The sequence below is a fragment of the Pelobates fuscus genome, chromosome 8, assembly GCF_036172605.1.
Source record: "Pelobates fuscus isolate aPelFus1 chromosome 8, aPelFus1.pri, whole genome shotgun sequence".
NCBI classification, from domain to species: domain Eukaryota; kingdom Metazoa; phylum Chordata; class Amphibia; order Anura; family Pelobatidae; genus Pelobates; species Pelobates fuscus.
Genome location: NC_086324.1, coordinates 167,262,114 through 167,288,468, shown reverse-complemented (window position 1 = coordinate 167,288,468; position 26,355 = coordinate 167,262,114). Strand labels below are relative to the sequence as shown.

Sequence of the window (26,355 nt, the reverse complement as noted above, 5' to 3'; positions counted from 1 at the left end):
CAGAACTACAACTCCCAGAGGGCAATGCGCGCACTTCCGCCTTGTGGTCAGGGGGGTGGGACCTTGGCTCATGCCCCCTCCCAGGGATACAGTCAGACTACATGGATGGCAGGCTTTGCTTTCTATGTGAAATGGCTGGCACTGTGGCACAGGGTCACAAGGGTTCATCCTCTGTGCAGAGTGCAAGCTCTGAGGGTTAGGGGATGTCTGTGCAGTCTGTATTGTCTAAATAAAGTTATTTAGAGCTTTATAATATTATTATAATTGGCATTGTTATTGCGCCAACTTATTCCTCAGCTCTTAATAATATTGTAAAGGGAGAATTTTAACTATAAATGGGACAATTACAGAATTTTACGGGACCATAGGTTGATGAGGCGGACACTGCTCAAAGAGCTTGCAATCTAGAATATGGAAAGATATAGTAATTAAAGGACAACTGTCACCTCAAAAATATTTTTTTATATAAGAATCCGTTGCTAGTGATGAAAGAAATTAGATTTTTTTTTTTTAAATTAAGTATATGTTTAAACAAATTATGGGAAACTCATTCCTACCTTTAATATATAACAAGATCATTCTGCTATATACACTGATCAGCCATAATGTTAAAACCATCTGCCTAATATCATGTAGGTCCTCCTCGTTCTGCAAACACAGCTCTGATGCATCGACGCATGGACTCCAGAAGACCTCTGAACATGTCCCGTGGTATCTGGCACCAAGACATTAGCAGATCCTTTAAATCTTGCAAGTTGCCTCCATGGATCGGATTTGTTGTTCCAGCAGATTCCTTAGATGTTCAATTGTATTGAGATCTAGGGAATTTGGGGGCCAAGACAACACTTTGAACTCTTTGTCGTGTTCCTCAAATCATTTCTGAACAATCTGTGCAGTGAGGTGGGGTGTATTATCCTGCTGAAAGAGGTCACTGCCATCAGGGAACACCATTGCCGTTAAGGTCTGCAACAATTTCTAATTTGGTGGTACGTGTCAAAGCAACATCCACATAAATGCCAGGACCTAAGGTTTCCCAGGAGAATATTGCCCAGAGCATAACACTGCCTTCACTGGTCTGTCTTCTTCCCATTGTCCATTGTCATTGACATTGTCCCATTGTCCATCCTGCTGCCACGCACGCACGCACGAAAATGAAAATTACGCCCTTGATGGCATACCATTTGCAATAGTAGACAACCCAGGGTATTGCAAATGGGGTATGTTCAGTCTTTTTTAGTAGCCACTTAGTCACAACTACTGGCCAAAATTGGCGTTCAAATTAGTTTTTTGCATTTTCAAATATTAACACTAACTTTGGCCAGTGTTTGTGACCAAGTGGCTACTAAAAAAGACTGGACATACCCCATTTACAATACCCTGGGTTGTCTGCTTTTGTAAATGTTATGTCATCATGAGGGTAATTCTTATTCCTGGGCTACCATATGGTCTCAAAGGCAACGTAACCAATTTGGCGAATTTCAATGTGAAAAAAATGAAAAATGTAACACGCTATATTTGACCCTGTAACTTCCCAAAACCCCATAAAACCTGTACATAGGGGGTACTGTTTTACACGTGAGACATCGCTGAATACAAATATGTGTATTTAATTGCAGTAAATGCAAACAGTATTTTGACATTTACATTTAAAAAAACACGTAGAACTAAGAAAATTTAAGAAAATCTTATTTTCTCCCATTTTTTTTTATTTTATTCATATTAAATTATGTTCCATACCTAAATATTTGATGTTAAATGAAAGCCCTGTTTCCCCTGAATAAAATGATATATAATAAGGGTGGGTGCATTTAATATGAAAGAGGTGAATTACGGTTGGACAGACATATAGTGCAAATGCCAGGTTTTGTTTACGTTTTGTTTTGATCACAACGTGTACATTTGGCTGCGGTCTTAAGGGGTTAATGTTGTGACTGACCAGTGAACATACACCTTGGGTCGGACAGTGTTTGAAAACCGACAGTTAGTCTCTATGGTCGTCCCTGCTTTATTCCATGCTCTGTGCAGGGAGTGAAGCAGGTAAAACCATAGAAACTACTCTGAACATCTTCCCGGTAGAGGTGAAAAGTGAAGGTGCCGTCTATCTGTTTTAATGTGGCTGGCAAAGCATCATGGAAGTTGTAGTTCTGTTTCAATTCTAGTCTATCCAGTGGACATAATATATAAATAAATGTGTGGTAGGGTTAGGGTATCATTTATAGATACATTTAGCAGGCCTTTAGCAGGAATATAAATGGCTGAGCATGTTATTATAACTGGGGTACTTCACTCTCTGAATTTGAAGATTTACTGCATTTTTGAGGTGCGGATACAGATTCTCAGGCAATATTTAATCAATTTGTCCCCTCCTTGGTAACTGGAAAACCATAACAAAGCTCCATGCTTCAACACGGGTGGTGCTGTGCCATGTTTTATCAGAGACGGATGGAGATACCATGGGGCACTACCATGGGGCACTTGCCAGGATGCCAGTTTGGACCCCCTTCCGTTAGTATGGGGGTGGGAGAATGGTGCCTTGTATCTCACCGGCAGTTAGTGCAGGTTGCCGCCTCTCTGCTTTCCCCAAATCGCTCCAAGTGCTGCCATGCTGGGAGGCAGCCTGCTGTATGTTGTATGTACGCAGGCCAGGTACTGCCATTGCCATAGAAACACACAAGCTAATTGTGCCCAACCATTAAGATTGTTTCAGCTGCATAGTGTGTGTGTGTGTGCTGCAGCTGGACAGACTGGGCCCCTGACTACGCCATGGGCTCTAGGAAGACACTTTAGACAGGGAAGCATTGCAGAGACACTCTACTGCACAAATACAAAATAAATATACATGTAAATAAAAATAAAAATCACTATTTATTTTATATACATGCATGCATTTAACTATACATTTTTTTCATTGCAGTTATATCTAAAAACATTGTAAACATTGTAAAAGTTGTAGATCTCTTGTTTCAAGCATTTACAAGCCCCTCCCATTCTAACCCCGCCCAGACTTAATGTGGCTGTCCAATCACAGACTTCCCAATGCAGCTCAATGAGAAGTCTTTGCAAGGCAGGTGCTCTGGGCAATTGCTGCCTCTTGGGCTTAGCTTCACTGAGCTAAACAAACCAGGAAGTAACAGGAGCAGCTGTCTGATTGACAGCCAGGGGGTGTGCCAAGGTTAATTTATAAAAGTGTAAAGCAGTGCAGAATTCATGACGCTATATAAATGCCAATAATAATAAGTCAAAGTTTCTACTTAAATCTGCACTTTTTGTAAAATTAGAAAAGAGGTTTTCAGAGTGTCCATTTAAAGGAACAGTATAGTGTCAGGACTACAAACGTATATCTGACACTATAGTTGTTAAAAAAACATGCTAGCTCCCCGGCCCCCTTTGCCTCCCGGTAAAAAGTAATTTTACTCAGCTTATTTCCAACGTCGTACCTGTCATGTCGCAGCTGGATCTGACCCGCTCTGCTGCCTTGGCTAAGATAATCAAATTTGAAAGCATTGGGAGGCTATTCATCATCTCCGCATAGAGGTACATTGACTCAATTAATCTATATGGGGAAAGTTTAGCGTCTCCACGCTCTGAACATCAATGCTGCGCGCTGTGCAGCACTAACCTAGGAAGCACCTCTAGTAGCCATCTGAGTGTCTGCACCCAGAGGTGTTACTAGGCAGTAATGTAAACACTGCCCTTTTTTCTGAAAAGGCAGTGTTTCCATTAAAAAATCCTGCAGGGGCAGGCTATAGACACATTTAGCTGTAGTTGTTCTGGTGACTATTGTGTCCCTTTAAGATCCTACAGGGCCTTTAGCAGGATACCAGGGGCCCCCCTTCACTCTTCGTATAGAGGCGATTAGGGCTGATAACAGGGCTCTCGCCTTAGGTCACCGTATGGTTAATGATATGATTATGTGACTAGTGCAGATCAGTGATGGCTATGTACCAGTACATTTTTACTACATCCATCACATTTCTAAAACACTGACGGGTAAAATAGTCAACATAGTTGTTTGTGGACATTGCGTTGCCAGGTCTGTTTCTACATCTTAATGTCAATGGGAAGCACATGAAAAGTGTTGCCCTATATAAAGCATTTCTATCCTGCAGGAGGAATATCAACGAACTAATTGAGCCTGCACCCCTGGGTTTATTGATTAATTATTTTGTTTTCTTCCTGCAACAATTCAACGTGTTCCGCAGGGCAGCCCTTTTCATGTATTGCCTTACAGAATATAGAAGGGAGATATATCTAGAAAAAACATGGTGGATATGGCAAACCTGCAATTGCCGCATTTTCCCTGGTATCAGCTGTAATTTGGAACTGGATCTAAATTCAAATGTGGGGGGCGGGGCCGGGCCGCCGAGCTGTATAGCAGGCACGAGCTTTAGCTCTGGCCTAAGATAACTAAAAACGACTTAAAAAGCTGTCGTGAGACACCTTAAAGGGGACATCCCGGTAAATAAGTGGTGGCACACTCTCCCTGCACCAGATAGACACCTGTAAGGCACCGATTACGCACCGGGGAGCGGAAAGAAAGCAATCATGGCCGCACATGACCGGGAGCCTGGAAATACGAAGCGGCCCAGGGCGGACGTTAAGTAAGGGACCCGAACCCGATGCCATGCGGACAGGCCCTGCCGGCGGCACGGCCCCGCTCCCCCCCCAGGCCGGTGGGGGTTATCCCGGCCACATGGTGACGATCTCCGTGGCAACGGAAGCCCCCGTGAGTCGATCGCCTACATTGGTAAAGGCTTTCCAGGAACAGCCCGTCAACAGATAAGTGTAAACGGCATATAAGCGGGCGCGGAGAGGTCCATCTACTTACCTTTATGTGGAGGCTTTTGCATGCGGCTTGAGGGGCACAGACGGCTGCCGGCCCACGGACGGACACCCCGGGTGGCCTACCCCCTGGTAACATTTCTGGACCATGCATCTGGGTTTGAGGGGGGCCCGGAGAAGGATGTCCCTGGCGCAGTGAGTCCTGCGGCGCTAGAGGGCACCGACCCCCTCCGGTATACCGGTGGCCATGAGGGGGGAGGTGCACCGGCTCTGAGTGTGAGGCCTGCACTGGGAGACTCGTGGGCCCAGGTGTTATAAGGCAGCGGGAGTGATGCTGGGGAGGTGCAGGGGACAGCGGGTGCTGGGACCTTTGGTGGGGGGGTCCCCTGGACTGGTCTGGATCCCGAGTGCCCACGGCATCGCGGAGCGCTCTGCGGGGGAACAGGTCCTAGGGGAGGACAGACGGAGGACTGGCGTCCTAAAAGACCTCACAGAACCTGTGTGCGGACAGCTTACCGTGTTATGACTTGGCTCAGCATCAGATATGCTGCTTATACTGTGGGATCTAGCTGCACGGGACAATCTACGGGTTTAATAATGTCAGTTAGCTTGTATATAAACCTGAACGCTTACATCGTATTGTGATCTCGCCTAACAGTCTCTGCCATGAGACCTTACTGCATAACTGAAAATTTCAGGACACTCAGCTTATTGTTCACAGCATAATGAAGCATTAACCAGCTTGATAACCTATTGGTCTACTTAATTTCCTCTTAATACTTTTATGCCCATGCTTCTTTCTTTCTTTTCTTTTACTCATAGAAGTTACACTGCATCTGAGCAATAGGTTAGCATGTGCCTGTGCCTGTATCCCAGGGGGGATACTCTCACATGAAACATTACGAGGGCACACTTGACAGACCTGCAGCACGACAGAAGCCTTACACTTAGGGATCACGTTAGAACCTTGGCACGGCTTAGTAAAAAAGTGTTTAATTATTGCCTGCGCTTAAAGGTACATTTATGAGTTTCTTACTGATAGTTTATAGCCAGTAAGGATTAACCTGTATAAACTCCTTGATAGTTAACCTTTACTTAACTTTGTTTTACCATGCATAATCATAGGTTCAGACAAGATCGTTTATGTTTCATAACGCTTACATAAGAGATAATTACTTTACTTAAACAGTTATAATACTTATAACCTTGACACATCACCCTGAAAAACACTTGAATGTCTTAAACCTTGTTTATCATTGATTACGTTACTTTTAATTTAAAAATGTGCACAATAATTATTATGCCATGTTACCATTTGTTGAAATACGGTCTTACATTGCTATTGTGCCGTGACAGACCTAACTGTTCATTCATGCACAAACAAAAATAAAGAATTAAAAAAAAATAAAATAAATAAATAAATTCAAATGTGTATTGAGAAAAAAGAAAGCAAAACCAAAAAAAAACATTGCTAAATTCCAAGTCCCTCCTCGATCCTCTTGATGACCTAATCACAGCTAAATCCAAAGGGCACTACTCCATACTAATTCTTCTTGGCCTCTCTGCTACCTTTGACACAATTGATCATGGCCTCCTTCTCCTAACTCTTCAATCTCTTGGTCTCTGTGACACAGCCCTCTCGTGGTTCTCCTCCTATCTCTCCCAACGCTCCTTCAGTGTCTCTTTTTCCAACGACAACTCCTCTCCTCATCCTGTCTCAGTCTGAGTGCTTCAAGGTTCAGTTCTTGGTCCCCTTTTGTTCTCTCTCTATACTGCCTCTCTTTAATTCATTAATTCATTAATTCATTTGGATTCCACTACCACCTGTACACTGATGTCACCCAGATATACCTCTCCTCCCCTGACCTCTCCCCTGCTGTCCTACAACGTGTCACCAATTGCCTTCTATCTCTGATTGGATGTCCTCCCGCTTTCTGTAACTCAATCTCTCTAAAACGGAGTTTCTTATTTTTCCTCCTTATAACACTGATCCTCCTCCTTCACTCTCCCTGCAGGTTGACGGTACCTGCCTCACCCCATCCTTTCAAGCTCGCTGTCTTGGTGTCACTTTTGACCTCACCTTTGCGCCTCATGTCCAGTCTGTTGCTAAAACCTGTTGATTCCATCTTAAAAACATTGCCCGCATACGCCTCTTTCTTACGCAATATGCTGCCAAGGAGCTTGTTCATGCTCTAGTAATGTCTCGCATGGACTACTGTAATTCTCTCCTAATTGGTCTCCCCAGAAGCCATATTGCCCCCCTACATTCTGTGATGAATGCTGCTGCCAGGCTGATCTTTGTCGATCTTTACACTGGCTTCCTGTACCCTACAGGTGTCAATTTAAAATACTAACCCTTACCTATAAAGATCTAACCAACTCTAGCCCCTCTTACATTTCTTCACTGATTCATAGGTATTCCCCCTCTTGCTCTCTTCGCTCTACTGGTGACCTTCTCCTGTCTGCTGCTCGCATCCTTACTGCAAATTCACCCCTGCAAGACTTCTCACGGGCGGCTCCTTTCCCTCGGAACAGCATGCCTACCCCCGTCAGACTCTCCCCTAGTCTCCAATCCTTTAAGAAGTTCCTCAAAACCTATCTTTTCAGGATTGCTTATGGCCTCCAAGAGTAACTTCTATCTCTCAAACCTTCCTCTTGCTCTCTCTCTCCTATAGGGCCACACTCCACTCTCACCTCCAGATCTGCTACTTTCCCACCATGTCTATTTGCTGTCTTCCTCAATACCCCTCCTCTTGTGTTTTTATATCCCACCTCCTCTAGACTGTTAGCTAGTCTGAGCAGGGTCCCCAACCACCTATTCCTGTTACATTTTGTTATTGTCTCATTTGGTAAATTCCCCTCTTATTGTAAAGCGCTACGCTATATAAATAATAACCAATAATAATAATAATATTATAGATAGATATCTTAGTTAATGTGTACATTAAAGTATTGCTGCTGCACATTCATACTCCTGCCCTTTACACGTAACCCTGGGCTGTCCAAGGGACCAGTGTTACATTGCTTTGTAATGTGAGTTACCAGGAGATAGAACAACAGGGACATAAACATTGAACAAGTGGCCTCTGCAGATTAGCGTTTATTGGTGTCCTGGCAACCAGGGAAACTTCCCTGCAGATACCGGGAGAGGGAAGGCATGGCTGGCCAAGGTTTGGAGGAATTACTATGATCACAAAGCAGCAGGCAGCTTCTGGTCTAAAGAGCTTGCAATCATAGCCGGACAATTCCTTGAAGATCTGACAGTCTCAATATTCTGGAGGTAATTGGGTTGGGTCTTTCTGGAGCTCTGGGGACTTTTTATACACCAGGATTACATCTGCCAGAGGGGAGTAGATTCAGCAAAGTTGTCTATTAACTTAATTTGGAATTTAACACTTGTGAATTTGTCATCAGTTAAGGATTCATTTTAATTGAATGTTTATATACATATAAAATGAATACAAGTAAAAATATATTTATAATCTTACAAAGTAATACATATTGAATTTAAAAAAATATCGCAGGGCTGGCGTAGGTTTCATTTCTCCCTCCTTTTTGGAATAAACCTGTAAGAATTAACTGTGTCCTATACATGGTATATGCTATATGTAACTGTCTGAGTGCTGTCAGTGGGATCAGGGAACAGAACCGAAATACAGAACTACAATACCCAGGATGCTTTGCTAGTCTACAGTCTGTGCAAAGCACAATGTGTTGTACATACCTTATTTCTTAGATAGCTCCCTTTCTAAAAGAATGCTAATAAGATTGGCAGTTAACCATACATATTATCACAGATAATAATGATCATTAAAAGTAGGTGAGATCCCCATAAATTTGAATTAGTTGCAGATTTGTACAACACCTGCTTGTTAGGAAAGGGTTATTCATTGAGGAACAATGCAGTAATACAGTGTGACTCATATCACCATACAGGTACACAGAAACACTCACAATACCTAGATACATTACGTGCAAAACAATTACACAAATAATTCACATACAGCGATACGTTGCACGTAAACCAAGTGACATTTCCATACTAAACAGGAAATGTGTTATACTTACTAAGATTTAGGTACAGCTATATAAACATTATACAGAGCACACTGACACAGTGTTACGTTGCGACACAGATACACAAACAAAATACGCTGATAACTACAGAAAACACAATAGAGTGATACATTATTAAAGTTACACAAACCCATTCAGCAATGTATATTGTACATGCGCAATGACAGGTATAGTGCGTACAATACACAATAAAAATACATAGTAACATTAACTACGAAACAGACACACAAATAATTTACGTAGGACAATATTTACATAAAGTATACAATACAAACTGGCACATTGTTTGAGTAAAATTTAGAAATGAGCAAATAAATTGGAGGGATACATGTGTTTTGTAATGTGACTAGGATATTCATATGATTTATTAAGAGACTGAAACTAGCTAACACTCAGATCTACATATACTCGTATCATTTCTTGCATATTTTACGTAACAAAAATGCATTAATATCATTTGATGTGAAGAGAAACACAGGATTCTTAATGCATGGAAACAATGTGTTAGATTTACTAAACAGAAACTAAACAAGATAAAACACAAACAGTGATACATAACACACAGATTTATTGTTAACTATTTACTAAACACACAAAGTAGATGCAGTGATATGTACAGTGTACACACTGTACATAATATCTAGACACATTGTGACATTTATGTACTACATATATAAATATGTATAAATAAAGTAAATGTCTTTACACAGTATGTATATTTCAAATACACACAACACCGTAAAATGCTAATTAATATAAAGTCATTACATTTACATTATATTTAGACCAGATTTCTCCAACCCCACGTCTACAGCGTATATGTTTCAGCTTGATTGTCAGCTCACAAACTCTCTTATTCACTAAAGAGAGAATTTTTGAAAATTTTAATTGATTCAAAGTGAATTTCAAATTTAAGGTAAAGATCCTCCAAGTCAGCTATGGTTCTAGTTCTGATACTTTGTCCTGTTATGATTTTCTTATATCTGACGTGTTGCTGACCTGTAGTGTATCCTTTCCACAGATCTTCCAATAAGTCTCAGCATGTCGGCGTCTGTGTCTTTCAAGGAATTGGTCAATCTTGCCATCGGATCTCCAGAGGTTGGTGCCGTTAACTTTAACGCTCTTTACACCCTCCTTCATGGAATGCTGGAGCACCTACAGCTGGGTGACGTGCGGAGGGCGCTTTCCCAGGAGGAGAAGGAATTCTTACAGCCAGGGCTGATTCTAGGGTCCAAGGCCAATGAAGCAACGGAAAAGTCACCTTCACTCTTTCGCCAGGTGCAGGACAAGATAACCAGGATGGAGAGTAAACTCATGGAGCTAGACTCTCTGCCATCATCTAATAGTCTCTTACAAGCCAGTCAGTCCCAGAACAAGCCCGTTCAGGAAATGTGGCAGCTGATGCAACTCAAGAAGAAAGTGGAAATGAACGAAGATGGAGTCAACAAGGTGAGGAGGTAGAGTGATCTCAAATGAGCACTGGATGTTCTAGGTCAACGTGCCTTCATACCTACAGGGAAGGCTGGTAAAGAGACAGGAGATAACTGCCCGGTGGTTGATATTGTTCATAGAAATGATCAAAGCAGGATTAACTTTAGTAGGACCTTAGATATGTGCCTGGGGCCTCTGGGTTATGATGGAAACATGAATTTGCTTGGCCCCATTTAACATCCCAACGTGAATAATGAAGGGACGCACCAACCCAACAATCTGTATAATTTCCTATGGGATTTTAATCCTTCTCTGATTAAGCATCCAAAATGCCAACCTACCAATAACAGGGCCTGTAACATTGGTGCTTCCTGGACTCTGATATTAGCAGTGATGGTTAAGTGTAGACTTCTCCTTTGGTTCAATATTTTGCAAGGTTGGAAATTCATTGTAACAATCTCCTGCTTGAATGCATCGCCCAGAATCATGCAGTATAGACTGACATCCCGAATGAGAATATCCAGGTACCCAGGCCAGTAGACACGTCTCAGTTAACACCAACACTGCTGTCATAATACCTGTGTGTCCCTTTCAAACCTCTGCCAATGTCAGCGTTTTGCCATGGTTCGTGTATCTTACTATTAGGGGGGTCTCACTACCTATTTAAGAAGAGGAGCTTATGAAACGCTACAACAAGGCTCAATTGGATAATATGCAGGCTGCTCTCTACAAATGACTGATTAGAGGCATGATGAGTGCATTTATTTAACACGTCCCTAAATGAATAGACAATGTGGCTATACAACTACATGTGTAATGATCTATATATCTTTACTCTCTTTTAATCCCCCTCCATGTTTAATTTGTAACTAAGGTCACTAGATTCCCATCGTCTGTTTTAAATTTACAGCTGGTCACTAGATCCCCCTGGTCTCTTTTATTTCTAAATTAAGTTGCTGGATCCTCCCGTCCTTTTAGCTTTCTAACTCAAGGCATTGGATCCTGCCACCACCCTATGGAGTAGTCTATATTCACTGGAACCCAAAGGATTTGTCCACATGCATATAATTGATACTTTAAGTTATATAACACGATCCTATTTAATTTAATTGATGCATTCACGTAGTTCTTTATATCTGTTTATTAACTGTACTCTGTCTCTCCCACTGCAGGCGATGAGTGTTTTTCAGGAACTGCTCAGTACATTTAACAGCCTAAAACAGACCACTGATCATATCCAAGGCGATCTAAGTAAGCTGAGTGACACCGTGAAAATGGTGAGTTTCGTACGATATCAGATATAGCCTACTACTGGCCGGCCAGTCACCGGTTTGCTATTACTACAAGGGTTTTTATATAAAGTGTGAATAATCCACAATTCAAAGCAAAGTCAAAATGAATTTTGTAATTTAGGCAAAAGTAACTGAACCGGAAGCAGCTCAATTCCATTTCAGCTACTTTGGCCTGAAATACAAATGACTTTTGAATTCCCGACAGTTTCTACTTTGGTGAATAACTCTGTGTGTGTGTGTAGAAAATAAACTCACGTTCATCAAATATTAAAATGCAGCGACTGCATCCGTGAACGACTTGCAATGGCAACAGTCCCTGCAGGCATGGATTTGTGCTTTATCAACAGTTTGACTTGTGAGCAGATTGGGAGAGATCAAAGGCGAAGACGCAAATAAACGCAGGACGCGTAACAGTCACGTGGGTGGAGCATAGTGGAACCAGCACTATTTCGATACAGAAAACTATACAATGTTATTAAAGTGTACCTCTCATTTAACACACAGCTTTACATAACGATAGTACAATAAAATGTTGTCTGTACACTGGGCGTTTACTGTTCATGTGGGGTTTATTCTGGCAATTTTACTATTTGGGACTATTTCTTATTTTATTTGTGCGAAAATATTCTTCACTGCACTCGTTCCACCATTTTATTTTCCCATTACTTTTTTGTTCATGGTTTTGGTTCACAAATTTGTTGCCTCCGATGTTTAATAAGAAAAGCCCAAAAGTTTTCCAACATATTTTTTCCGTCACTGTTAGAGTGGTGGGTTTTCTGAGACGGGTACGTCAATCTATGATAAATTCCAGCAAACTGCAAACGTGCCTTTTTTTTCCTGAATAATATAACTTTTTTCTGTCCTCTCTCGTTTCTGCAAATGTGTTTTCATAATGATCAAATCAATGGAAAAAGGAATAAAAAGCGGAAGAGATATAGATCACTTATAAAAAAGGGGGCACCGATGTATAAAGTGCACAATGGTTTTGTACATAAGAAAATTACTGTGTAATCTGAATTGCTAGACAATTTCTACATAAACTGACTGACATGGGAGAGCAGGAGAACTCCCCTAATGGTGGTTCTCCTGCTTCCCATCGCAAATATTCCCCCAAGCACATCTCTTGCTGACAGGCGGAATAAAAGAATGGAGTGATGGTGTGCCACTCTTTTTTTTATGTGAATGCACTGGTAATGAACTTTATGATCAATGATATATTCATTGCTTTAAGAGCTTGTCAAGACAAGTTCACTTAAAAAACAAAAACAAATTTAAAATAAAAATTGTAAAACAAATATTCTAATTTGTAATATTCTAAATGCAAATGATTAGCTATATCAAAACTTTGTTTTTCTTTACTTCATAGATACCAATATTTTTTATTATTGCTGTTTATGCATATGCAGTAATTTAAGGATAGGAAAATACTTTATTTACTGAAACAAACCAATGTTGCTTGTAATTGGCCTGCAAGCATACAATCTAGAATAAGGGCGACCCATCCACTAACCTACCCTTATCCAGGGGAGATATGTCCCAATCTGGTGGCCCCTTATTAGCCATGCATGCTCTTGGCTAAAATGTATTAATTTTCTATGACATGAACCACATTTCCCATTAGCATACATGGAATTGTGGGACATGTAGTCCTAGAATCCTCTGAAGACCCAGGATTGGACACCCTTGTTTTAACATACTTGTACTGAACCATATGCTTTTGTTTGTCTGTGTATTTTTTGCAGATGGATCTAAATGCAATTCAGCAGAGATTGCTGGATTTGGAGAGGCGCAACAAGGACATGCCCACCCTGGCCGACCAGCTGGTAAGGCCAAACTGATGTCAGAGGTGATGAATAACCCCCCTCCAATCTTAAGTTTGTTACTTTAGTTAGAACACCTGGGTAATACATAAGCTATTAGCAGGGGTGTCTGCCAGACATATTCAAGGGGGAACAAAGTCATTATCTGAATAAGTACTGGAAAGGAGGGGCAGTAGTTGGGGTAAGAGAGGCATTTGTCCCATATTGTCCTATGCTGCAGATACCCATGGCTGTTACAATGTGCTTCTTTCCTGCCCTATAGGAGAGTCTTCAGAAAAAGCTTTTGTCTTATCCAGAGTCAACAGATTTGGCCACCTGGTCCTCACTTCATGACTCATTGACCGTTGAGGTAAGTGAATTTCATGTTGTCTTGTGTAAAATAAAAATTCAGTGAATCAAAACTTATTCCTCTTACCAATTATCTCGACCCCCACCTCTTTGTTCTAGAAGATTATTCATAGTATGCTGATCCAATTTTATGATGATACAAAGTACAATACTGGATCACAGTTACCTTGTCCCTTTTCTAATCCCTGTTGTAAGTGGTCCACTGATTGAATTTTGACTACAATGGCGATGTGGCTTAAACTTTCACTTATTGTTGGACTTCTCTCTTATATTAAAAAAAAAAATACAAAAGTTACAAACAAAATGTACAACAGATTCAACTGTAAATTTTCCCAAACTGTACTTAATGCGACAAAAAGTTCTGAAAAAAAATGAGAATGTTAGTGGAATGTTACTATTGATTTGTTCCACATTTAGAACTTTGTCCAATTTTCCGTATGCAATAAGTTTAAAAAAATAAATACATTTTTAATGTGAACAGTTCCCCGTATTTTAACTCTAACCACACCTCTTTTACCTGTCATGGTCTCGGTTACCCAAGAGAGCATTTTGACTTTAGGCATGCGTTTATCTGACCTCAGGAATCCCTGACCTTGACTCTCTTTGTACTGGTGTTTGCATGTTAGGGTATGTTGCTTTGACATTAACCCTGCATGCGGTTTGCCAAATGGGTGTGTATTGTAGAACTCGAGATTTATTAGTGAAAAAAAATACTAAACTCGTAGGTCAGGCCAGTGAATTGGATCTCTTACATTACCCATGCACATCTTGCCATTTTCTTAGATGAGAAACACTTAACTCCCCCCAAATCTCATGGAGGACAGGGTAACACAATGTTTGTTTGGTAAATGGGGGTCAGTCAGTGTATCTGTGTAAGAGGACACATGGAGGTTGTAGTATGTTTTATATATTGATCTGTACCTGGCAGGCCTCAGACAACATGCTAAGCACTGACGCAAAACAAAAAAATGCCAAGGGAATCCTTCGAAACTTGGGGAAACTGCCCGGGAGACACGAGGAATTGGCCGAACGGGTACACAGTATCGAGGAAGAGCTGAAACGACTGGACAGAGAAATCAGTGAGTCAAAACAGAAATCATATGAAGCAAAGTGGCATCTTTGGTTTTAGAGGAAGATTATTTATTAAATGTGAAGAATAACACACAATGCTTTTTTTGTCGAGCATTAAATATAGGATGAAATGTAACCCCGTAGAATGTAAGAATATTATTTTTGCAAGTTTATTTGTCCATTAAATCTTGTTAGGTTATTGACCTCCAGCTCACCATTATAGTGGATCACATGACACGCAGGCACCACTTACTGCTGGCTAAACTCACTTGGCTGAATAATCATGGTGAAACTTATAAAATCTATTTCCCATAGGTCACAGTGTCGCCTTGAATATCGTGGTACAGGCATTCTTTTATTTGCAACTGCGTAACATTATTTTTTTTCACTATCTGGTTTTATGCAGTACACACAGAATATTCCATTACAATGTGGAACTGTGCAAATAAGCAAAAAAAAAATAGAAACATGAGATAAATATTAGATTAAAAAATAGATAGATGTATGTTACAAAAAAAAGCATATCTTTATAGTTTTATTCTGCATATTTTAGGTCAAATTATCCAAGCTGGAAAGATTGTTGAGTCACAGGTTTTTTCCAATTTGAATATTTTGCTCTAAAATAAGCAGTTTCCCAAGTCAATTGTTCATATTCTCCTAATAATAAACCACATTATGTTTAAGTAATCAAAACACTCCAGCCACTCTTAATGTCACAAAAACCATTGAGGCCATCTGCAAAATGGTACCCAAACTGTGAACTAAAGGCGAAGCCAGAATATATCACTCCAACTGTCTGGAACATAATCTCCCATAATGCTTTCCGTCTCCAGATGCCCCACTGTATAGCTTATCCCATGTTGTAGCTATATATATAGTAAGCTTAATGAGAACATGACTTTCCCATATCATGTGACCCAGTATTACACATTACTTCTCCACATCCCCACTATGAGATTGCATTCACACACACCCTGTTTCCAGGTTTGTCTTGTAATATCTTAGATGTGTGATCATGTTCTGTATCACACAGGTAACGTGGGAATCCCTGACAACTTGTTGCAGCAGCTTCAGAGCCTGAGACGAGATGTGGACAGAATATTCAGTGAAAATAGTAAGGTTTGTAAGAGGGAGAGAGGGACTCTTATACATTACTACAATACTCTAATACAGTACTATATTACTATTATACAGGTCTACAATACTCTTACACAGTACTACAATACTCTAATACAGTACTATATTACTCTTACACAGTACTACAATACTCTAATACAGTACTACAATACTCTAATACAGTACTATATATTACTCTTATACAGTACTATAATACTACAATACTCTAATACAGTACTATTACTCTAATACAGTACTACAATACTCTAATACAGTACTATATATTACTCTTATACAGTACTATAATACTACAATACTCTAATACAGTACTACAATACTCTAATACAGTACTACAATACTCTTACACAGTACTACAATACTCTAATACAGTACTATATATTACTCTTATACAGTACTATAATACTACAATACTCTTATACAGTACTACAATACTCTAATACAGTACTACAATACTCTAATACAGTACTATATATTACTCTTATACAGTACTATAATACTACAATACTCTTATACAGTACTACAATACTCTAATACAGTACTATATTACTCTTACACAGTACTACAATACTCTAATACAGTACTACAATACTCTAATACAGTACTATATATTACTCTAATACAGTACTACAATACTCTAATACAGTACTTATATTACTCTAATACAGTACTACAATACTCTAATACAGTACTACAATACTCTAATACAGTACTTATATTACTCTTATACAGTACTACAATACTCTAATACAGTACTACAATACTCTAATACAGTACTATATTACTCTTATACAGTACTACAATACTCTAATACAGTACTATATTACTCTTATACAGTACTACAATACTCGTATACAGTACTATATTACTCTTATACAGGTCTACAATACTCTTATACATTACTACAATACTCGTATACAGTACTACACTACTAGACTCCTACCAGGTACCTCCTGGTACCACACTGACAGAGTCTCAGAGTTCCACCTGGTACCACTCTGACAGAGTCTCGGAGTTCCACCTGGTACCACACTGACAGAGTCTCAGAGTTCTACCTGGTACCACTCTGACAGAGTCTCAGAGTTCTACCTGGTACCACTCTGACAGAGTCTCAGAGTTCTACCTGGTACCACTCTGACAGAGTCTCATGGTTCCACCTGGTACCACTGTGCTGCATTGCTGCCTTGATATCACATTTCCAGGACATAAATTAATCTGCATATTCTAACTGTCCTCGCCACGTTTATATCCTCCCCGGCCACTTTTATATCCCTGTTCATTCCAGCCCTTCAGTCTTCGCAGTAGCTCCCAAATTGGAGAGAAAAACTATAGGTCAATTAAAGTGTAAGGGCACATGTGACATGTCTATATCTTCTCATGTAAAAAAGTAGATATGTCTCCTCAAAACAGACTTCCATGACCATCAGTAATAGAAAACATAGGATTTATTCAATCTAATGGACATATTTACAACACCAGACCAATGAATGGTCACTGAGGCCTGGTTAGAGAAGATGTCTTTTACACTAGTTCAAAAAATCTTATAACAACCCATTATACGATTGACATAGCACAGTTCAACTTTCTTATGCTTGCTAAAATAAAAGACGTTTTCTATATGTGTAGGGCAAGGATGAGATGAAGACTCTGCAAAATGCTCTACATCAGCTGAACATGGCTCTGCAAAAACTGGATTCAAAGACTGCTAAACTGGAAGCTGACCTATCAGAGACAGCAGTGAGGATGGGGAACCATTGTAGGGGGGTGAGGGTAGTAATGGGGTCTGAGAGCAGGAATGAGGTAATACTGGTGTAATATGGTTGATGAACGGTGAAAGGCTAGGAGGTAATAATGGTACAGAATGCTTGGTGCACAGCGAGAGCCTCGGTGTGTAAGATAATATTGATATAATATGATGAGTGTAACGTGAGAAGCTCGGAGTATGATGTAATATTAGTATAATGTAGTTGGTGTATGGTTAGAAGTTTGGAGTATGATGTAATATTGGTATAATACGATGGGTGTATGGTGAGAAGCTCGGAGTATGATGTAATATTGGTATAATACGATTGGTGTATGGTGAGAAGCTCGGAGTATGATGTAATATTGGTATAATACGATTGGTGTATGGTGAGAAGCTCGGAGTATGATGTAATATTGGTATAATACGATGGGTGTATGGTGAGAAGCTCGGAGTATGATGTAATATTGGTATAATACGATTGGTGTATGGTGAGAAGCTTGGAGTATGATGTAATATTGGTATAATACGATTGGTGTATGGTGAGAAGCTCGGAGTATGATGTAATATTGGTATAATACGATTGGTGTATGGTGAGAAGCTCGGAGTATGATGTAATACTGGTATAATACGATTGGTGTATGGTGAGAAGCTCGGAGTATGATGTAATATTGGTATAATACGAATCGGAGTATGATGTAATATTGCTATAATACGATTGATGTATGGTGAGAAGCTTGGAGTATGATGTAATATTGCTATAATACGATTGGTGTATGGTGAGAAGCTTGGAGTATGATGTAATATTGGTATAATACGATTGGTGTATGGTGAGAAGCTTGGAGTATGATGTAATATTGGTATGATGGGTGTATGGTGAGAAGCTTGGAGTATGATGTAATATTGGTATGATGGGTGTATGGTGAGAAGCTCGGAGTATGATGTAATATTGGTATAATACGATTGGTGTATGGTGAGAAGCTTGGAGTATGATGTAATATTGCTATAATACGATTGGTGTATGGTGAGAAGCTCGGAGTATGATGTAATATTGGTATAATACGATTGGTGTATGGTGAGAAGCTTGGAGTATGATGTAATATTGGTATAATACGATTGTGTATGGTGAGAAGCTTGGAGTATGATGTAATATTGGTATAATAAGATGTACGGACAAGCAGTCTTAGTGTGGTGATATTGGTATAATATGAATTGTGTACGGAAAGAGGCCCACTGTATGAGGTAACATTGGTATAATATAATTGGTGCATGGTGAAAGGTTTGGTGTGTAACGTAATATTGTGATATATGGTTTATGAAGTAGATAACTATCTCCTTTCCCTTTAGACCTTGCAGGGCCAGATCTATGAACTGGAGAAAAAGAAACTCGACCGCGAGGAACTCACGTTAGAACTAAGCACTGTGAGTGCACACTTTCTACCAATCTGTGACATAGTGAGAGAGTGCAGAGCGTTCTGCCAGATTACAAGTGTAGAGTGTAATTTTCAGTAAGTTTACGCGTGTGTTCTTTTGCCCCATTTTACCTTCAGAAAGCGGATAGGCGGGCGCTAGATACTAAAGTGGGTCACTCTCAACTGGAGGCCGCTGTGAGCGAGGTCAATGGCGTGCTGGACGATCTGATTAAGAAGCTGGATGCGCAGGATTCGGAGTGGCGGACCATGCTGGAAAAACTGCTAGCCAGCCTGGAGGCAAAAGTAACGCAACTACACAAATTGCCTTATTCTGGCAGCAGCAAACAATATACCCAGCACTGTAATAAATGTAACACCAACTGGCACACTGCGGACAATTATTGCACTTGTAGGACAACCAGGATACTTATACTAGGCTGCTCCTACTTTGATTGTGTGCCAGCTTATATTTTTATAAGATACAAAGAATAGAAATATATCGATATTTTAAAAATATGTGGGGGAGAGGGGGTTACTCCTCAATCTGATAACCTACCTTTATCTTTGTACAAATTTGATCTTTTGTATAAATTCCCATAAAAAGTGTGATTACACAATATAGTTACAGTCACTCATGGGACCACATGCAATTCTTCTTTTTTTAGCTAAGCCGATCCGACCTGGATGCCATTAACAGGGATCTGGAGGAACTGAGGCACATCCTGAAGAAGCACATGGAGTCCAGACAAGCCTTTGAACCGGATGGGGCTGCTGGTTTTAGGAAGTGAGTTGTGTTTGAGAAGCACAGTTCAGCCTGATATTACTAATCATTGAGTAGGGCCTGCAAGCAGTCTCTGGCAATGGACAACTTACAAGAGAGATATTTATAACATAACAAACAACACTCAGTATTTTGAATAACCTTTTTTTATATATGCAAAGTTTGGGTTGTGGTTGTTATAAATATTTATTTCATAACTAGGTAGTTGAAATGCTGATTGTGAACACAGGCCTAAGCTCAGAATGTTTTAATATGAGATAAGTTAGTTTGGGCTTTTCTTGGTACCTGCCCCAATGTTGAGAACAAAGGAAGGTCCTTTAACAGATGGTGTTAGTGGGAACATACCCATCCTTGCATTGTGTACATAAACTTGTATCGTAACGTAGGGAGAGCAGGAGAGAGGAGATTCTCATTGCTGTTCTATTCTTTGCAGGAAGCTGTTTGAGACAGTTAAGTGCATTTCTTGCGATCGTCCTGTAACCGTGGCAACTGGACCGTAAGTAATCACTCGCCTTTCCTCCTATTTTCATTCCTTATGACTCACAAGCACAGGGGCAGCAAGGCAACATGGGAAGTGTTGTCCTACAACAGCTGAGGGGAGGGCTACCTTTTGACCACCCATGCGCCAAAATTTTCCTGTTGAATGACGATGGTTTCATATAAGAAACATTGTCACCATTATTATAAAACAGGTACAATAACTGCTATTCCACAAAGCTAGTAGCACTAATGGCTAATAGTCACAATGTACTAATTGCAGGTGTGGTCCTCTCTCCCGCTCAGAATCTCTCTCAATATCTTATCACTTCTTTCCAGGCACATGGTTACTGTACGCACAGCCTCCCTGACTCCACGAAACCGTCCCACCACTGCGGACATCATCAGAGAAAGAAGCATTGGGTAAGAACAGATCCAGAGTCGTTTCTCCTACACTCCACATACAGAGATTTTATCTGTTATACACAATGTAACGTAACTTCCACCTCCACCTAAACTGCACACACTGAGATTTTATCTGTTATACACAATGTAACGTAACTTCCACCACCACCTAAACTGCACATACTGAGATTTTATCTGTTATACACAATGTAACGTAACTTCCACCACCACCTAAACTGCACATACTGAGATTTTATCTGTTATACACAATGTAACGTAACTCCCACCACCACCTAAACTGCACATACTGAGATTTTATCTGTTATACACAATGTAACGTAACTTCCACCTCCACCTAAACTGCACATACTGAGATTTTATCTGTTATACACAATGTAACGTAACTTCCACCTCCACCTAAACTGCACACACTGAGATTTTATCTGTTATACACAATGTAACGTAACTTCCACCACCACCTAAACTGCACATACTGAGATTTTATCTGTTATACACAATGTAACGTAACTTCCACCACCACCTAAACTGCACATACTGAGATTTTATCTGTTATACACAATGTAACAGAACTCCAGCCTCCTACACAGTAAATACAGGGATATCATCTCTTACACAAAGTGCAATATATCATATACAATACATAGAGGTAGTCAGTTTGATTATCATTGTCACAATGGTGTCACTCAGAAATCCACACTCTGTCCCTCACAGAGACCCATTACAAGTGACAGACTCCGATTTCCAGTACTCAGAGAGCCAAAGACCCCACACGGCCTGCCCTCACTACAAGAGGATGTCCCGTACACAGCACCTGACAACTGTATACCCATACGCTGACTATGGGCAGTCTGTCTACAGAAATGTGAGTACAGTCTTGCAATGCACGTTTAATAGACTACAAGGATGACTTAAAACACAGAGCTGCGTTCTAGAAGAAAGAAGAGGTGGGCTTTATAGGTACACTATAATTCTTCTTTGCAGGATGCAACACAAGCCAGTGTTACCTTGTATACTACAGATTGTATTTATTTATTAATTTTTAAAAACAAATGGGGTTAAAAAACAAACAAAACACATTATCCACTATCCAGCTCTGATACATAATGTATACAAAATTGTTCAACAGAGATGTTCTAAGACTGTATATGAAAACATTTCCATGGCCATCATATCCCTGACCATTTGTAATTTTTTTTAAATTAATTTCTTGTAGAGCGAGTTTGACTTGATTGGGATAGATGGCATGATGTATAAGGGAAGACTAGATAAGTCCTTCGGCAACCAAACATCTGAGAAGGATCCCTCAGGTAAGTGTCAGCAATGAATGTTCTCGAGACCTGAGCAAGGACTAATCGAAGGGCAAGCTATTGCGTTTCTCTCTGTACTCAATTCCCCTTTAAATTCCATGTTGGATTGTCAACTCTCAAGAAAACGTTCAGTTTGCATTTTGCTAAATATTGTTTTTCCTTTCTCTATAGTGGCGATGACTCCCCTGCCACCATCAAGGATAGAGCGAGCGCGCTCTGCCACCCAGCAGAGAAGTCTGAGCACCCCCATCAACCGTGAGTCCAGTTCTGTTGATGATGGGATCATGAGTTTATTATAGGGTTTAGTAAACAGATCACCTGCACACCTGCGTGTTTTAGAGCATTCATGGCCTGGCTGACACTCTATATTCTCTCTGTGACAGGTTCTTCAATACATTCTTCTCAGAACACCCGCAACTCACTCCATGTGCCAACAGTCACAGAATCCCCCATCCTACAACAAAGCCTGGAAGGTGGCACGGAGACAGGACCGGACCAGTGAATAAACTCATGCAATCACTGTGGGCTTGCAGAACATGGAAGAGGGAACAGTCTGCTATAAATGAAGTGTAATCCCTTCTCCCCGCTGTCTCCTGGAGCAAGTTTGAACCACTTGCAGTCTCCCAGAATTCCCTGGAACTCTTTCTTTTAATATGAGATTTTTACATGTGCACTATATCAATAAATCTGAAATATTTTATCATACCAATTGCACGAGTTTCAGAGGCAGCTAGTAGAAAACATGCTCACATGTAGCTATCAGTGGCCTTCAGGCTTAAAGAATATTTAGTCAAAACATCTAAACCAAGGATATCCAACCTTAGCTCTCAAACAGCTCGATTTCTGGTAAACACATAGTCCAGCAAAAGCTGGATAGCCAAGGTTGCACATTCTACTCAGGTCCAGAGATGAATAATAACCTTGGACATTTGTGAACAGTTCCAATGGTGCTCAGTCACATGCAGCTGTACCTTTGTGTTATTTGCCATGTTTAAAGGAACACTATAGCGTCAGATATATGAACATGTATTCCTGACTCTATAGTCCTGCAATGGTTGTTTAGGTCCCCAACCCCCTTGCTTTGCTTTGAAAATGTGATTTTATTCACCTTTTCTCCCATGCCGGTCTGGCCACGCTCCGCCTCCTTGGCTGAGATCAAACTTGATGATCTCAACCAGTCCAAGGAGGCTATGCACATGCGTGGCAAAACACTGCACTGCGCCAATCAGCATTTAATCAAAACATCTCTATGGGGAACTTTCAGACTCTTCATGCAGAGTGTGGAGACGCTGAACGTCAGTGCTGCACACGGTAGACATTGACCCAGGAAGCTTTTCTATGGGCCATCTGAGTGACTGTCACTGGAGGTGTCCCTAGGCTGTAATGTAAACACTGCCGTTTCTATGAAAAGACAGTGTATACTGCAAAAAGTTTGCAGGGCCTAATTCTACTCACCAGAACAAACACAATAAGCTGTAGTTGTTCTGGTAACTATATTGGCCTTTTAATATATTCAGTTGTTTTCACTCCTGCACAAAATGAATGCTGCAAACTGATGGGAACAGTTTTCATGCACAGTCCTACAGCATAAACATTCAAAGCATTCCTACAAAAACACAGTGACCTGATAGCCCTGCGATGAACCCGCTGTCCCTCTGCATTTAAAGGAATGGGCTTATTACAGCTAAGGCAAACTATAGACTAAAAGAGAAATAAAAAACGGAGATGTAGAAAATGAATAGCACCCAGTATTAGGAATGCACCGAAATGAAAATTCTGGGCCGAAACCAAAGCAGAAAATTCAGGATGCCCTTGGCCGAAAACTGAAACTGAAAATGACTTATTTCCCCAAATGATTTTAAAATAGTTTTTTTTCTATAATTTTATTAATATTGAACTTTGTATCAATTGTTCCCTATTTGGATTTAGCAGACGCAGGATGTCCTAATGCACAGAATCAGTTAAGTGACTTTTGGTGGCCTAACCACCCGGAAGTCCCTCTGGTAGACTAGAGGTGGAGTTAACCCCTCAAGGTAATTATTGCAGTTTCTGAGAAACTGCAATAATTACACTTGCAAGGTTAAAGTGACTGGGACACTGCACCCAGACCATTTCAATGAGCTGAAGTGGTCTGGGTGCCTATAGTGTCTCTTTAAAGGGACACTGTATGCACCCAGACCACTTCAGCTTATTGAAGTGGTCTGGGTGCTGTGTCCCCTTTGCACCTAATGCTGCAATGTTAAACGCATGTTTACATCGTAACTGACTTTTGGTCAGTTATCTGACGCTGGACGTCCTCTTCACAGTCTGCATGAGGACTCTCAGCGTCAGATTTCCCCCCATAGGAAAGCATTGATTCAATGCTTTCCTATGGAGAGGTCTAATGTGCGCGCGTCATTTGCCGCGCATGCGCATTAGAACACGCTTGCTGCACGATGGAGGAGGGGCGGAGCTTGGACCTAGCGCAGAGGGACATAAGATAAGTAAATAAAGGGTTTTTAACCCTGATTTACTGGTGAGGTGGGAGGCAGAGGGATCGGTAGTGCCAGGAATACAGCTTTGTATCTCTTTAAGCACACCCTCTGACAGACACACATACATTCACTGACAGACACACACTGACAGTCTCACACACACATTCAATGACAAACATACAGATGTCACTGACAGACACAGACTCACTGATTTGACACACTGGCAGATACACACTGACAGTCACACACACACAGACGTTACTGACAGACATAAACTCACTGATTGGACACAAACATTCACTGACAGACACTCACTCATTAACAGACAAACACTGGCAGACACATGGATAGTCACACACACACACACACACACTCAATGACAAACAGACTCACTGATTTGACAAACACTCACATACACACACACAAATTATTACATTTATTATAAATCAAATTAACTTTTTCCACCCAGCCTCCCTACCTGGAGTGGATCTGTCCCTGGGGTCTCGCTCCCGGCATCAGTAGACAGGGCACGAGGGAACAGAGCAGGGAGATCACAGCTCCCTTGCCGCCTCTGATTGAAACACAGACGCACACCTCCCAACAGCCCACTGGACCCCAGGGAGAGGGGGAACACCAGGTACGCCAAAGTGTGCGTTTGGGTTACTGCAACCCAAGGCAAATGCCTAGTTTGCCTTGGGCTAATTACACCCCACCCCCTTCCCCCGCGTGTGATACTGCAATTTGCGGTACCGCACATAGGGGAACGAGGTGGGGGGGTGTAATTTTTGGCAGATTTTACCCTTTTTCGGACGAAACGAGATAGGCCCATTTTCGGCAGCCGAAATTTCGGGGCATCCCTACCCAGTATTAGTTGATTTCTAAGCCAATTTTTTTACCTGCACATGCGATTAACACACGGAATCTGTGGTAAAACAGATCTACCTGCAAACAGATCTTTAATTAGCAAATTAGTTAATAAAGGGGTAATTGGAAAGTGGACCAAGCACATTGAACCTGTGTGTGACTAAATCCCAATATTCTACCTCATAAATGGTTTTTGTGTAGCTTTAAAAGAGACACCATAGGCACCCAGACGGAAGTGCTCTGGGTGCAGTGTCCCGGGTCCCTTAACCCGGCAAAGGTAATTATTGCAGTTTTCAATAAAGGGTTAACTCCACCTCTAGTAGTGGTCTACCAGTCAGCCACTAGAAGGACCTCCGTGTCATTAGACAACGCTATGCATGAGTGCATCCAGCGCCATGTAAAGGCCCATAGAAAAGCATTATACTATTCCTATGGGGAGGTAGTAATGTGGAGGCGGAGCCTGAACCAGCACGGGGGACATCGGCTCTGGACTCAGGTAAGTGGCAGAAGGGGTTTTCACTGGGGGGGTCGTGATGGATGGGGGCTCTATAGTGAAAACAACTTTCTGGTACTATAGCTTCCCTTTAATAAACATGTAGCTTATTTTGAATTTGTATGCTGTATCGTGCAACACATACATACCTCCCAATATTTCATGGAAAAAGCACTTTAAATGTTAGATTACTTATTAATAATGTTGCAATGAAAATGTAATTTAGAAGAAAAACAATGTATCTTATTTACACACAGACTGATTTCTAAACACATTTATTGTAATTTAAAGACACGTTACTGGGAGTATTATTGCTGAGGAGCTCTGTTATACACTCAGACACATTACTGGGAGTATTATTGCTGTGGAGCTCTGTTATACAATCAGACACATTACTTGGAGTATTATTGCTGTGGAGCTCTGTT

General features: G+C 40.8%; 1 protein-coding gene across 1 annotated transcript; it reads left to right on the top strand.

Moving 5' to 3' along the window:
* The first annotated feature begins 7,886 nt into the window (after positions 1 to 7,886).
* C8H16orf96 (chromosome 8 C16orf96 homolog) lies at positions 7,887 to 22,804 on the top strand. The gene is made up of 17 exons (XM_063430720.1): positions 7,887 to 8,062; positions 9,881 to 10,308; positions 11,463 to 11,567; positions 13,325 to 13,405; positions 13,665 to 13,751; positions 14,679 to 14,829; positions 15,855 to 15,940; positions 17,582 to 17,692; positions 19,044 to 19,118; positions 19,247 to 19,411; positions 19,774 to 19,892; positions 20,323 to 20,385; positions 20,706 to 20,789; positions 21,504 to 21,654; positions 22,006 to 22,099; positions 22,271 to 22,354; positions 22,483 to 22,804. Exons 2-17 carry the CDS (start codon positions 9,901 to 9,903, stop codon positions 22,599 to 22,601), a joined length of 1,983 nt encoding a protein of 660 aa, XP_063286790.1. The 5' UTR covers positions 7,887 to 8,062; positions 9,881 to 9,900; the 3' UTR covers positions 22,602 to 22,804.
* Positions 22,805 to 26,355: the final 3,551 nt, after the last annotated feature.